This window comes from Lepisma saccharinum, chromosome 20 (genome assembly GCF_977018435.1).
Source record: "Lepisma saccharinum chromosome 20, izLepSacc3.1, whole genome shotgun sequence".
In the NCBI taxonomy this organism is placed as follows: domain Eukaryota; kingdom Metazoa; phylum Arthropoda; class Insecta; order Zygentoma; family Lepismatidae; genus Lepisma; species Lepisma saccharinum.
The window spans coordinates 33835838-33850208 of NC_139248.1; the positions used below are offsets into that span (position 1 = coordinate 33835838).

Genomic DNA, 14371 nt, shown 5'->3' on the forward strand with positions numbered 1-14371 from the left:
AATATGCAGCTTACAATCTACGGCAAAGTAACGATTATAAATAGATTGGCTTCATTTAAAAATGCGTCAAAATTCCAATTGTTACTTACAAATCCATTGGCTACGCCAGTTTTCGAAGAGCCTCCTCCGCCGGCTACCAAAACATGACGACTTGTCAACATCTGCAGAGTATACAAAGGAAAATTCACACGAGCCAAAAGGCCTTCTTTTTTCCTCCGTACAGGAGCCATCACAGTTTGATCTGTTTAAACTTTCACTTTTAATAAAATAACTTGTTCGTAATGTGATGAAAATTTCAGGATCGCAGACCTCCACGATGCAAAACAAAACACTACGCAGAAAACTGTTACTCTCTTTTATACAGTGTAATTTGTGTTTGGGGCGAGAAAAGAAAACCCTATTTTGGTGTATTTTTTTAATGTATCTTTAAAAATTAGTTAGATAAAATTTTTAATTATATTATTATACACATAGAAACAATGTAAAAATTCTACTTAGAAGCAATCGAACTTCAACTTGGACAAAAAAAAAAGCTGTATGAAGAAGCAAATAGCGATGGTCTCTCCTTTATCGCACAACGCACTACCAATTTCGTGTTCTGACGTCAGACATAAAATACATACGTTGTAAGGTTAGGTCTGTTAGGTTTAGTTCTCTTGGGTATAAATACTCTGAAAATGTATTATTTACGCTAGGAGATCTAAATATAATATGCCAAACCTAACAAACGAGGCATTTAGTCTAACAATGACAGTAACTATTAGTGACGTCAGAACCCCACATTGCTAGCGCGTTATGCGATAAGGAAGATCCGCGAGCAGTCATATCTATCTGTGGTGTGGTTTGAACAGGGACGATGAGTATTCTGTGAAGTGGAGATGAATCTGTGATAATCAATAATCTGTGTCAGGGGGTGCTATTCCGGCTTCCCGCGCTACGGCGGCACGTGAACGTCTTCTGCTAGAGTGACGTCAAAAAGGGGATCCCTCAGCTGCGGGCCGCTTAATAACATGTAAAATCATACAAGTTTATCGCCTCATAGAGGCGATTATAACTCTTGGGAAGCAATGTTTATAACATGTAGTTCTTCTTCACTGCTTTCCCGTGCCTTCTCAAGTTAACTGAGGATGGCAAACGAACAAATTCATGCTGAATTCAGCAAAAAGGGAATCAATGTCTTTGGTTCTTTAATACAATTTGTCTACACTTCTACACGCAGCAATAAAGTTGGTTGGTTGGTTGATTGGTTGATTTGGTGTTTTAAGTCCACTTTATGCACAGTAAGGCTAATCGGGACTGGACCTACAGGTTAAAGTGGAATCCGAACCACCGTGTGCCTTCACCGGGTATCGACCCCGGGACCCCTTGATTACGAGACACAGCAATGGAGTTAAATGATTATTAGATGAGAGTCTCATCTTGAGACGAGCACAATAGAGAACACCCGAAAAATCGTAAAGTGAAACAATTTGAAATGCCTGTGTGTGCTGGAGGGGGGTGGGAGTAGAGTCTCGTGCGCATATTTTCATGCAAATAGTTTACTAACTTAATTAATTATAGCGTGGACATAACTGCAACACGATCGAGAGAGTAAGATTGAACGGAAAGGATTAAGTAAGTCCCTCTACATGTATATAACTGGTTTCCATGACAGCATAACGCTTTAGGAAACCAGAGGCCCCAGTTTGAACCATAGTAAGGCATATAGCAATGTTTGTCTCATTCTCCACTCATTAGTTCATCATTCATCCTCATAGTAGCGATCAACCCAGTAGAAATTCGCCTTTAAATGAACGACACATACATACGTATTGATTTATTATTATTTCGTTTTTCTGCTACTTCTGGCTAATCGCGAAGATGAGGATGAATCGTGATAAGATGAGGCGGATGAAGGGACAATCATAAACATGTAAGGATAACACAATACGAGCCCCACCAAGGATTATACTGGCCACGAGTCCAGACGCCAGAGCCTCGCTAGTCACTAGTATGTCAAATGCAGTGGTATGAGTCCTGTCGAGTTGCATCCACGGGAAGCTCCAAAATTTCGGTGTTGTGTGCGTGTGAATAAAACTATTATTATTATGAAGTTACAGTTACGCAATAATAAACGTCTAAGCCGTATGAATGCAAATATTGCCATCAGTTTCAATAATACGAATGTCTATAACAGTATCCTTCTTATTTAATTTTTATTTAACACGTAGTGTTTTTTTTAATACGGAAGAAACATGCATCAAATTATGTCAATATATTGTACATATATTCAGGTAGTGTTGTATTTTAAAAATTTCCACCAGTAGAATTTCAGCAACTTCTTTGCAGGGGCGACTTATTGTTGACAAGAATTTATTGAAGTTACTGCTGCATAACATAATAAGTACGAGTATATTGCAAAATCATAGACAAAATGCAGTGGGTGGAGGATGTCTATGCAATTTATCCTAGTGGGGGAATTTTCTTTAAGAGGATATTCTTAACTAGAGTGCGCGTCAAATCTCCTGCATATGGCCTTGAACTGCTGAACAGCACCAGCGAATCACAGACGTGCGGCGTTGCCTAGTTCAGAACCTGTTTCACCTCGCCACTAAATCGTGTACCTGGCGCTCGGATATAAATATATTATTTCAAGTGTCAGTAGTTCAACAGATGGAAAGATAATGAATTTGCGAGTATGTACGAAAAACAAGCGTGATTGTAGCTTATACCGTTCCCTCTGTAGAAGCAATGTTATTATAAACGTATTTGCATTGTATTGTTTTTGTTCTCCCTTCGTTCCTGTTGCATTCCGAAACTTTCCGATTAGCGAAGGGAACAGGGCAGGTTCGTTCCCAGTGATGGTGGAAGGAGAAATTGACGAAGAGGATACCGTCACTGTTCGTTTTTTCCACGTTTTTAGAGTGTGTGTGTGTGTGTGTGCAGCATGTCGTTGAGTAAACCAAGTGGTAGTGATAGCGAGAGAAGAGAGAACAATACAGTGTTGTACGAAGCCAGGCACGACAGGTGATTTTTGAGGTGTACAATTTTTTTTAAAAAAATGTTCGAGTGAAGAAGAGAGCAGTAAAATTGACTTTAAGAACTGCCAGGCTCTAACAGCTCAAGCGTGTGGTGTGAATCAAGCTACCGTTTCTCGGATATGTTCGGGGGCAAAACAATGTGGATCGGGGCCTGCTCCAATGTTTCAATCACCTAGAAAGCACATTAACGTACCAAAAAAGAACGACAAACTCAGATAACTTTGAAAAAGACGTAGTTCGTAGAACCGTCTTTGAAATTTACGATTGTGGCGAATTTTCTACTGCCAAAAAGATAACGTACTCTTTACGGGACAAAATATCTTACAAAGGCTGTACAACTTCCACCTTGAGAATATTGAAACAATTATGCAGTCTCTCTGGCATAATCAGGTATGTTCTTTTCTCCCATTAAGTTTATTATATGTTATATTATCTAATGTTCCGTGCTCTCCGTGACAAGGCGTTTCGCTCAACCACGCTGTCTCTTTTCCGTGTGAGATTTCGACATGGCACCGCTGCAGTGCGCTGCTATTGGCTATCGCCATATGCAGGAGATTTGACGCGCACTATAGAGAGATAGCATTCCAAAACCTTTCCCTCTTTGAGCACTGCTGCCTCTCCTGTGAAAAAATCTTGCGGGCGTCCTTGTCAAATTGCGTCATTACGAGGCAAATATTTTTTTCTTAATGTTATTTTTGGGTTGCTTTCCTGTAACTTTTACCTAATTGGAAGGCGAGGATGAGTAATGAATAGATGAAATAGAGGGACACAATGTCCAGGCGGGACTCGAGCCTTAAACCTTCGCTGGGTAGCGAGATCGTTACTGAACCAATTAACGTTCTCATCTATTTCTATTTTGAGGGCCTCCCGGATGGCGTAGTGGTGGCGTCATCGACTTATAATCGAGGGATCCCGGGTTCGGTAACCGGTGGAGGCACGTAGTGGTTCGGATCCCACTTTAAACTGTAGGTACAATTAGCCTCAATGTACATAAACTGGACTTAAAACGCCAATTCAATCAATCTATTTTATTATTTCACGTCGCTTTTTGACATATAGAGCAAACTAGGGCAATGAAATGAAAATGAAAGATGAAATAGATAAGACACACAATGATACACACCCATGCCTCAACCAAAGTTCGCTTCTGGGTTCATAGAGCGTTACGCTAGCGATTCCTCCAGGTAAGGGATATAGACGATTTGACGTACACCGAGGGGGTTCATACCTGCAGTTGGGAACATTCAAATGGAAAGTAATTGCTTCCAGTTTCCGAAAGCGACATGGCTTTCATTGTTCGGTATAAGCCAACTTCGAGGCACAGATTTCTCCCAGATGTCAGAAAAATCTGCAGGTCCAGTAGTAGCGATCCGGTATTCGTTTACAGAAGTGCTTGTGCTGTTTGTCTTGAATATTAAAGTGAGTAATTTTAGGTCGTATTACGTGTATTCGGTGTCTGTACCATGAATAAGCGTGCCAAAGTTAAACATTCTTGTGCTGTTGCAGAGTGTACCAATTGGGGCTGTAAGGAATCTGGCACCACATCTATTTCTATTTTGAGGGCCTCCCCGATGGCGTAGTGGTGGCATCATCGCCTTATAATCGAGGGATTCCGGTTCGGTACCCGGTGAAGGCACGTAGTGGTTCGTATATGGAAAAAGTTATTCAATTTGAGATTGTGTTTGCATCCTTCCATGGGTCAACTGTTTCCAAGCAACATAAAGTTATGGACACTCTAAAGACAGTACTTCAGTCAAAATTTCCTGAAGTTAACGAAAATATTATTTCCCTGTATGTCAGAACAAGAACTTTTATTAGAATTCGACATTTGAATAAACTAATGAAACTCAAGTCCATGGAAGCAAGTGCAGCGAGAAAAAGACGACAGTGGGTAGCATCGTCTTCAAAATCATATAAGTCTCCAGGAAGGGTAAGTTGTAATGAATTTTTATTCTTACTGATATTTATTTCCGCCTCGGCCTCCACCGTATAGTGATTAACAAATCACATTGCTAAACCAAGACAGAGGCCAGGCCTATTGTTCATGTATTTGTTATTTGACGTCGCTTTTTTACCACTTTTGTTTAATCGCGGCAATGAGTGTTGATCACATAAAATTGATGAAAGGGCAGGCACAAAGAACATCAATGCCCACGACGTGACTCCAAGTCGGGAACTTCAGTGATGGGATTCAAAGTCGAACACGCGGTTGACCAGATTCGCCATCGAGCTGGCACGAGTTTCCTTGAATTTATTTAGGGATTACGCTTTCCCACGACATTGCATTTTATCCATTTATTATTTATTTATTAATTTCTAAAAGACATATTTTGATGTTACGGTTTTTCAAATACAAATCAGTTTAGGTAGAATATTTCTGCAATTTTACCATAGTGTAAACTTTAATGTAAGCGAAAGCATGTTTGCATCACTAGTTAAAGATTTTCACATCTACAAAAAAAATAAAATAAATCCAAAACCCATTTCCACCTCACTCAAGGATTATGTTAATTCAATTCAAATTGTACGCGGGTTCAGTGCCATGAATCTAACCTTTACTGAACAGAATGAGATTGGTTCATAGAATGTATCGCCGAAAATCAATTTCGCTGATATCCCGTTGTCGCTGTTTTATTTACATTAGATACGAGCTCCAATTACCATTTTAATCCTTCGTTTTAAAAGTTATTGAAACACAAAAATAGTTATTGGGGGTCATTTTAAAGTTGTTTTTTTTTTACTTCATTACTGTCTTCATTTGATTTTTTTATTTTCTAAGAATTTCGGCGGGCTGCAGCCCCTTAAGCCCCCCCCCCTGCGTACACCAGTGCTTGTCACACTCATCTAGCCCATCAAATTTATCATTTCATCATTCATTTTTATTGTTGCGGTTACCCTAAAAACGTAGAAAAGCGACGTCATATAACAACAGCGACAGCGACATCCTATGTATACTACATATATAAATTATAATGAACAAATTATTAATAACAAACATCTGTGAAAATTTGAAGGTATGAAGGATAATAAGTATTGGTGTGGTAGCGAAATATTTAATACGTAAAATTGTATTTATTTACCCATACGCAACTTCAGATTTCAATGTAGGGGCGATATGAGAGGATAGTCGTGATTACTTTTTGTTTGATTTGTATAACGCCATTTATTGTAATTTCGTGCTGTAAACTTCTTCATATTATTGCCTAGGTCTTATTCCTTGCGTTTTGCTTTTTATTCTGCTGCAAATGGTTAATAGAACCAAGATATGGACAATTAAAAATGAAAATATTTCCCGTAAGCTTCCATTGCTACACGAGCCACGCCCCTTGACAGATCCCCTTGGTCACGTCAGAGCTCGTTGCGGCTTCTGGCCAATGGGAGAGCTCCGTGTCTCGGAATGCTCTTCCTAAAATACTTCTATATTCCTTGAATCTGTGTCTTGAAGAGCATGGCTGCAACATTTCAAACTGATCCACCAAGTTCTGCTAGCTCAGATAGTGATCCAGGAGAGGAAGAAAGTGCAGAACAATTTTTTGTTACAGACGAAGAGAAAGAAAAATCTGGAAATGTGTATTCAACTCCTGCAACTCCACCACCACCACAATCTCCACGACCCCCTTCAGCCGGGTCACAGAAATCTCCACGCGCTCGTCGCCAAAGAACTACATCGCATTCAACACAGTCAGCTACAAAACCCGCACGTGAATCAATTCTTCACAGCCATTCAAGAACAATATATACAGCTGGTCGTCCACCGTGGTATAATTCTGCAGGAGAACATGTGGTACCATTTGTAATTGGGATTTGTGGAGGAAGTGCATCTGGCAAAACAACTGTTGCAGCCAAGATAATCGAATCCTTGAATATGCCCTGGGTCACTCTATTGAGCATGGATTCATTTTACAAGGTACTCAACGAGAAACAACATGAATTGGCTGGGAGAAACGAGTATAATTTTGATCACCCAGATGCATTTGATTTTGATTTGCTAATCCAAACTCTGCAACGACTGAAAGAAGGGAAGAAGGTAGAAGTCCCTATCTACAATTTTGTGAGTCATTCTCGAGAGAATAGAACCAAAACCATGTATGGTGCTACTGTGATTATATTTGAAGGTATTTTGACTTTTTATAATGTTGAATTGGTTAAAATGCTGGACATGAAAGTGTTCGTGGACACTGATTCTGATATAAGACTTGCTCGCCGATTGAGAAGAGATATTTCTCAACGTGCCCGTGACTTGGAAGGTGTTCTAAAGCAATACAATTCATTTGTAAAACCAGCTTTTGATTATTATATCGCTCCTTCCATGGTCCATGCAGACATTATAGTTCCTAGAGGAGGTGAAAATGAAGTAGCTATAGAACTCATTGTACATCATGTACATACACAGTTGCAGCACAGAGGGTTCAAAGTCCGAGAGGAACTTGCTGCCCATTCCTACACAGGAGAATCGAATCCAACATCAATGTACATTTTACCATTAACTCCTCAGATTAAGGGTTTGCACACGTTCATTCGAAACAAAGACACACCCCGTGATGAATTTATATTTTATTCAAAACGCCTAATTAGGTTAGTAGTAGAATATGCTTTGTCATTGCTCCCGTTCAAGGATGTCGTTGTGGAGACCCCACAAGGAGTATTGTATGGTGGCAAGCATAGTGCTACAGATAAGATGTGTGGTGTGTCCATTCTTCGAGCAGGTGAAACAATGGAGCAAGCTCTGTGTGACGTGTGCAAAGACATAAGAATAGGGAAAATTTTAATACAGACCAATTTGAATACTGGTGAACCAGAACTGTATTACCTGCGGCTTCCAAAGGATATCAAGGATTATAAGATAATTCTGATGGATGCAACTGTAGCAACAGGTGCTGCAGCTATGATGGCTATCAGAGTTTTGCTAGATCATGATGTTCCAGAGGAAAACATTCTGCTAGTTTCACTTCTTATGGCAGTTTCAGGTGTTCACTCCATAGCATATGCTTTCCCGAAGGTGAAAATAGTCACATCAGCTGTAGATCCAGAAATAAATGATAAGTTCTATGTTCTTCCAGGAATAGGAAATTTTGGAGATCGATATTTTGGAACTGAACCAACAGCGGAATGTTTGTAGTTTGTTTATAATGAGTTATGACGACCAGGATAGTTAAACTATTATGCTAACTTACTGTGATGCCTTCTTTTATGTCTCTGAACACAGGGTATAGACACACAGATTGCACATCAAAGTGTCCAGGAGAAGAAGACATTACAGTAAGTACACAATAATATTTGATTTATGTAGTATGACTAAACTTAGCCCAAATTGAATGTAGGATTATTTTTATTCCTTTTTGTAAGTATTACAAATGTAAAAAGCTAATATGTATAACTAAGTATCTCATTGAGTTACCTTATGACATATACTATATATTGTAGACCATGATAAATATTAATATTTGCACACTTATACTAGTCGCACATTACATAAGGAGTATGTTATGGTTTGATATGTGATGTCCATGTGAGACACTTTGCTTTATTAAATTTGAGACTGAATTTCCTCAATATGTGATTACATTTTCTATTTATTGGATAAATAAATTGCCGAGTATTAGTTTCGAATAGTTACCATAAATGCGTTTGCATTTAGTGACCTGATGTGATGTTTCTTTGTTATAGTTTCTGTCTTAAAATATCTGACTCCCCAAAAGCTTTATTTTTAATGTTACTGATGATTTTTTAAATTTATTTTAATTTTTTTTTGTAATCATTACTTGTGATGTGAACTTGTAAAGCATTGAAATACAAACTGTTCTGGAAATCCAATTGTTATTTTCCAGAAAACCAAATGTTATGAGCATATTTCATATTGGCTGTTAGAAAGTCAGTTAATAAATATATTCTTCATGTACTCTTAATGTTTTCTTTTTTTGAGACCACAGAAAATTGGTCACTCTGATGTAAGGAGACTTGATACACAAGTGGCATGCCACTAGATTAGTTTAGGTGAAATTTTGTAAATTAAACCAATATGAATGGCTTTAGGCTGGAAGTTCCCTTTTTTTTTTTAAAAAAAAAAAATCTATTTCATCATGCTAAGAATGCAATTTTAACATGGTTCGATTTCAATTTACTTCTGTTAACACATACTGTGGAGTTTTAGCGATTACTTAAGATTTTGTTCAATATATGCTTTCGTAGTTAGGCAGGCCAGGTTTGGTTCTCTTAGCATTAAAATAAAGTCTACTATACTAACAGTCATTTGTGAACATTAAATACATCGCCCATGGGAAGTGTGCATCCTTGCTTAAGATAATTTTTAATTTGTTTTTCAACATAAATAACTTTTTCGAAATCCTAATAGTGCTCATTACTTTAAGGTAAGTTCAAATTTCATGTTACAATGATTGCCAAAATTCTACGATAATTAGTCTTCCTGCTAGGAGAATTTGAAAAAAAATCCTAAAACAATCTGAACCGTTACCTAGCTTTATGTGTTGAAATTTGCATTAAATGTAACCTAATCTTCAATATTTCTATCTGCATTAAACTCATTTCTGTCCACATATTTCAAGGTTGGTGAGAACCCTGTAAATTTTTAATTCCACCTACTAGAGAGGCATAATTAATAAACGTTCACCCACTGCACCTCGTCAAAATTATGTTGAGTATTTTTTACTAGACAGATTTCGATGTTTTACATCATGTGGAAAACACAAATAACAGATATTTCGAAAGTATGGCCCGCTTATGTAAATCCGTGAGTAATTTAACCACTTTTTATTTGTAGATATTGTATGCACACTCAAATAGCAAAATAATGCATTGGAAATTACTATCAGCTCCAAACCTAACACTCCTAACCTAAGGATGTAAAATATAGCCGATGTGGAATGTCATGGCGGGTGCTTTGGGCTGTTCTGCTTCACAGTAAGGTAACATATTTCACTTCACAATCACATAAGCTAAAACCAACTGAAAACTTCCATAAACAACATAAATCTTTATAAACCTGTAAAATATTTCTTTCTCGAAAGGTACCTAATTAATATATTAGTGTGGATCAAATGAAAACAGAACAGTGGATGTACGGAACAGAGCTCTCCATTGCCGTGGCAAACTGATGCTAACATGTTTTTTGATCATGAAGGACCCCTTCTTCTTGAGTTCCTGCACCTTGGTCAAACGATCAACACTGCTTCTTACTGCAGTACCCTCCACCATTTGCATGCAGCAATCGAGGCCAAACAGCCTGGCCTGTTGTCCTCTTTAGTGGTTTTGCTCCATGACAATGTGCGGCCACATACATCAGCTGTTACAAAAAAACAAGTTGGCGACGTTTGGGTCTACCACCATGTGACTTCCATATCTGTTGAAAAAGGCATTGAAGGGTTGGCGCTTCCACAATGACAGTTAAGTCGTGGACAATGTTCACAAGTGGTTCCGATCTCAGCCAAAGGAGTTCTACGACCAGGTATTCACTACTTTGTGTAACTTTGGAAGTTTTCAACCCAACCACCTCAGATTTTCATAAAATTTGTAAAATATTAGTCCTCAGTGATACAGGGGTTGAGGAGATACGTAGTTTCAAACAGTGTCATGTGTTTCCCTATATTTGACGTGTTCCATTTATTGCGTTGTTGGTGAGAATGTAATGCATTTTTTCTACAGCATGTCGTTCACTTGAGTATGTTGGCTGCTGTTTTTGTTGTGTCAAAATGTATGTATAATATTTAACTAATATGATATGGTGAAATAGGGTTCTATAACAAGATCGATCAGCTACCAGGCCAACACAAAACCGGCCACTTCGCCTAACATGTAGTCCATTGCAGATTTTTCATAGTTCATTGGCTTCATCATTTCCTGTACATTCAGACATGCACTAAAGGGGAGTATATCCATCCGTAACTGATTGCAGATGAAAATCTACTTCCAAATATGCTTGGCTTTAGAAGAAAATCGAGCACCCTAATGTTATGAAACCAAAGAGCAGCAAACCATGAGCTATGAATTTGGTGTAGTGACTTTAGGACGTAAATCACATAGTTTGTTACATATTTGCTGTTATTTGTGTCAGAAACAAACTTGTACGCCAGTTCTAAAAATTAAGTAAATAATTGGATTTTTTTAAACAAAAACCATAATTCAGCAAATTTTCTGCTCTAACATTTCGGTTATCTTCACTTTTCATGTACAAATCACCAATTTCGATATATAGTTTTAAAAATTTTCAAGGTGAATTTTGGTGCCATTTTTTCCAGGTGGCAGCGATTCTACAGGTCAGAGAGTGGTAAACTCTTCAAAATTGGATTCTTCACATTTTTGTTGTACTATAGAGACAGTTGGTTTCGTTTCTGTTGCAATTACTTTGCAAAACGACTTTACTGGACTGTAAGATGTTCACTGAATGTAGCATATACTATTGTCAGATTTTTTCTATTCCTGTTTCCAAAGCCATCCCAAAATGAAACTTACACCAAACAAAGATTATATTTAACTGTAAAAAAAAACAACTTATTTCCACAAACATTGAAGATACCTTTTTTTTACGTATTCAAGGTCACATCACGTGACCTTGAAATGAAAATTTCAATATTTTCATAGAATTTTTTTGGCAATACTGGACCTTTCTGTAATTTCTATGCTACTGCTTATACTCACGAAATAATTAGTCGCGATGATTTATCTGAGGTTAACATGTTGGGGGTGAGGTGTAGAAGTTGTAAAATAAGTTTTTCTATTCTCTCAATGATTCTCCGTATACAAGTATGGGAACCATATTTGTTGATATGAACAATTGAAGTTCGCAATTATTTATGGTGTCTACAGCGTTGCAACACTGTTGATTTCATACTTAGCATGGATCGTGTAAGAACAGTAAAAAAATTGTGGATTACAGGTAAGTTTGGCAACAATGCATCAATCGTAAATTTGCAGGATACGAAAATGGAGTCTTCGATGAACATTTGCCGTCAAGGTGCTACGAAAATAAGATTTTTTATCGGTTCGTTATCACAATTAGTGCAAAACCATTCAGGGATAGCCCCACTGACCATTCTCGGTAAGGTTAAGTTAGGTAAGGCAAACATAGTTAGAATTTGGGGTCGTAAAACCCTGCATGGGTATCCCCACAAACCATTGACGGATAGCCCCATGAACCATTCATGGTAAGGTTAGGTTAGGCAAGCATAGTTAAAATTGGGGGAGTCGTAGTATTGTCAGGAATGTATATTTCGTTTTTTAAGTATTGGAAACACAAAATCATTGGTAAATAAAAGGGATGGGCCGATATGAAATTTTGGCCGATACCGATAAAGCACCGATATAAAATTTACCGATACGGATAACCGACATTCTACCGATCCGATATAAAGTTAGAAATGGTCCTTTAAGAACCTGAAATGTTCATTGATCTGCTTAATAAGAGTGTGTTTCGAGGTGACAACAGTGCAAAAGAAGTTGAATATTTAGACAATTACTTTTTTAGAAAGTAGGGCATCGAGATTGTCCATAAAAATTACAACAAAATGGCAGAATTTTGCACTAAATTATAAGATATTTATCGATATATCGGATCGGTAAAATAATCGGTAATTTTACCGATACACCGATATGCCTATATCGGCCGATACCGATAGAGTACCGATTAATCGGTCCCATCCCTAGTAAATAATGAGCAATCGTGCATGTCTGTTCTGATCATGGACCACTCAATTTCTCTTATTTTGCAATTTCTACACATGACCCCCAAATTCATTATTAGGAGGCCTCAATTAGTGAGTATGTGAAATATTACAAAAATCGGGAGGGGTCCGGTATTGAAAATTCGCTCCATTTTTTTAATGAAAACTATGCTCCCTTAGCTTCAAAATAAGCCCAAGGTTAATGTTATACCATAATTTGAAGAAAAGTTGTAATATGTTGACTTTGTAAACATAAATTTGACATTTTTGTATGAAATTTGCAACCCTGCTGTGCGAACAACGTAAGGGCTATAGTTTTACACATGTAAGTTACTTCATGTCCTCTACCATCCTAACAAATTTCATGAAAATTGCAAATGGTGGGGTTGGGAGCTGTGATGATTTGGCATGGAATGACCCTATTACATCTGTAGTCATTGGCATCACATGTAGTTCACACTACGGTGTTTTAAATAACATTTTATTGCCCCCCTTTCTTTTCAAGACAATTTTCGTCTATATATATATATATTTTTTTTTTGCATGTTCTTGTCCCATGTTACTATGTGACTTAGGATGAATAATGAATTTAGAATGTAGACAAGGCAGAGATATAAGGAAATTTGTAATTTACTGAAAATTTGAAGAAGGAACCTTTACCTTCATATTGAAATACTAACCACTTTGATGTGAAGGCTGGCAAGAAATGAGTGAATTACTGAACATCCTTTTTCTAGCAAAATCTAATGACATACCCATTGCAGTAACTAAGATAATTTAGTACACAGCAAAACACAAGTGTGCCCAAAATTAACATGCTTCAAAACTGAACACCAACAACTTGGTACCAGAACTTCCATACTAAAAACTGTACTTTCCACTTCCGAAAGCAACTTTTCCCTTGCAGTTCCACTACAGTGACCCTGAAATCAAAATTCCAAAATTTTCATATGAGACAATCCTGCACTCCAGTGTTGAAGGGCAGCTTCATGGTATGCCAAGAGTGATTTAGCTGGTATTTTTATGCAAAATTGGCAGTAATTATCTTTTCTGTTTCCATTGTCATTATTTTACATTGCTTTTCTACCTCTTTGGTGAGTGGATAAACACATACCTGATCAGGGTTCGAACTCGAGACCTCTGGTTCCATAGTGCCTTATGCTAATGCTTCCACCATTGAGACTAGCTAACAATTCGAATCAGTTGGTTGCGCCTTCGTCCTACACTCTCAAAGTTCCAGTTACAGTAGAGCGTCGATTATCCGAAGTAATTGGGGGACATGGGTGTTCGGAAAACTGGTTTGTTCGGATAATCGAACTGTACATGTTTATTTGCCAAAAAGAAGTACTGTACAGTAAATTTATTCATAAAAACAGGCATCTCTTTAAGTATGTATTACAAAGTAACGTACAAAGGCAACTTTAGTAGGAATATATAGTATGTGGTACAGTTTATTAAACAAAAATATGTACATATTACATACGCATTTTGCATGAACAATACACACAGTACACAAAATTAACGTTTAAAAAAATCCTTTATTTTGGTCTGTCTAAGCAAGCCTACACGCTTACGAGCACCTAAGTCACGTACTTTTTTCATTACAGATATCTGAAAGTGAGCGAGTACACAGTTCGGTTAAGTGGTCGTTCGGTTGACCGACGTTCGGATAATCGA

The 14371-nt window shown here is 37.6% G+C and overlaps 1 protein-coding gene across 1 annotated transcript; it reads left to right on the forward strand.

Moving 5' to 3' along the window:
- The first annotated feature begins 6451 nt into the window (after window positions 1-6451).
- On the forward strand, window positions 6452-8926 carry l(2)k01209 (uridine-cytidine kinase-like lethal (2) k01209). Its single transcript, XM_083142332.1, has one exon. The coding sequence runs from the start codon at window positions 6469-6471 to the stop codon at window positions 8137-8139; it is 1671 nt and encodes a 556-aa protein (XP_082998458.1). The 5' UTR covers window positions 6452-6468; the 3' UTR covers window positions 8140-8926.
- The last annotated feature ends 5445 nt before the right edge of the window (window positions 8927-14371 follow it).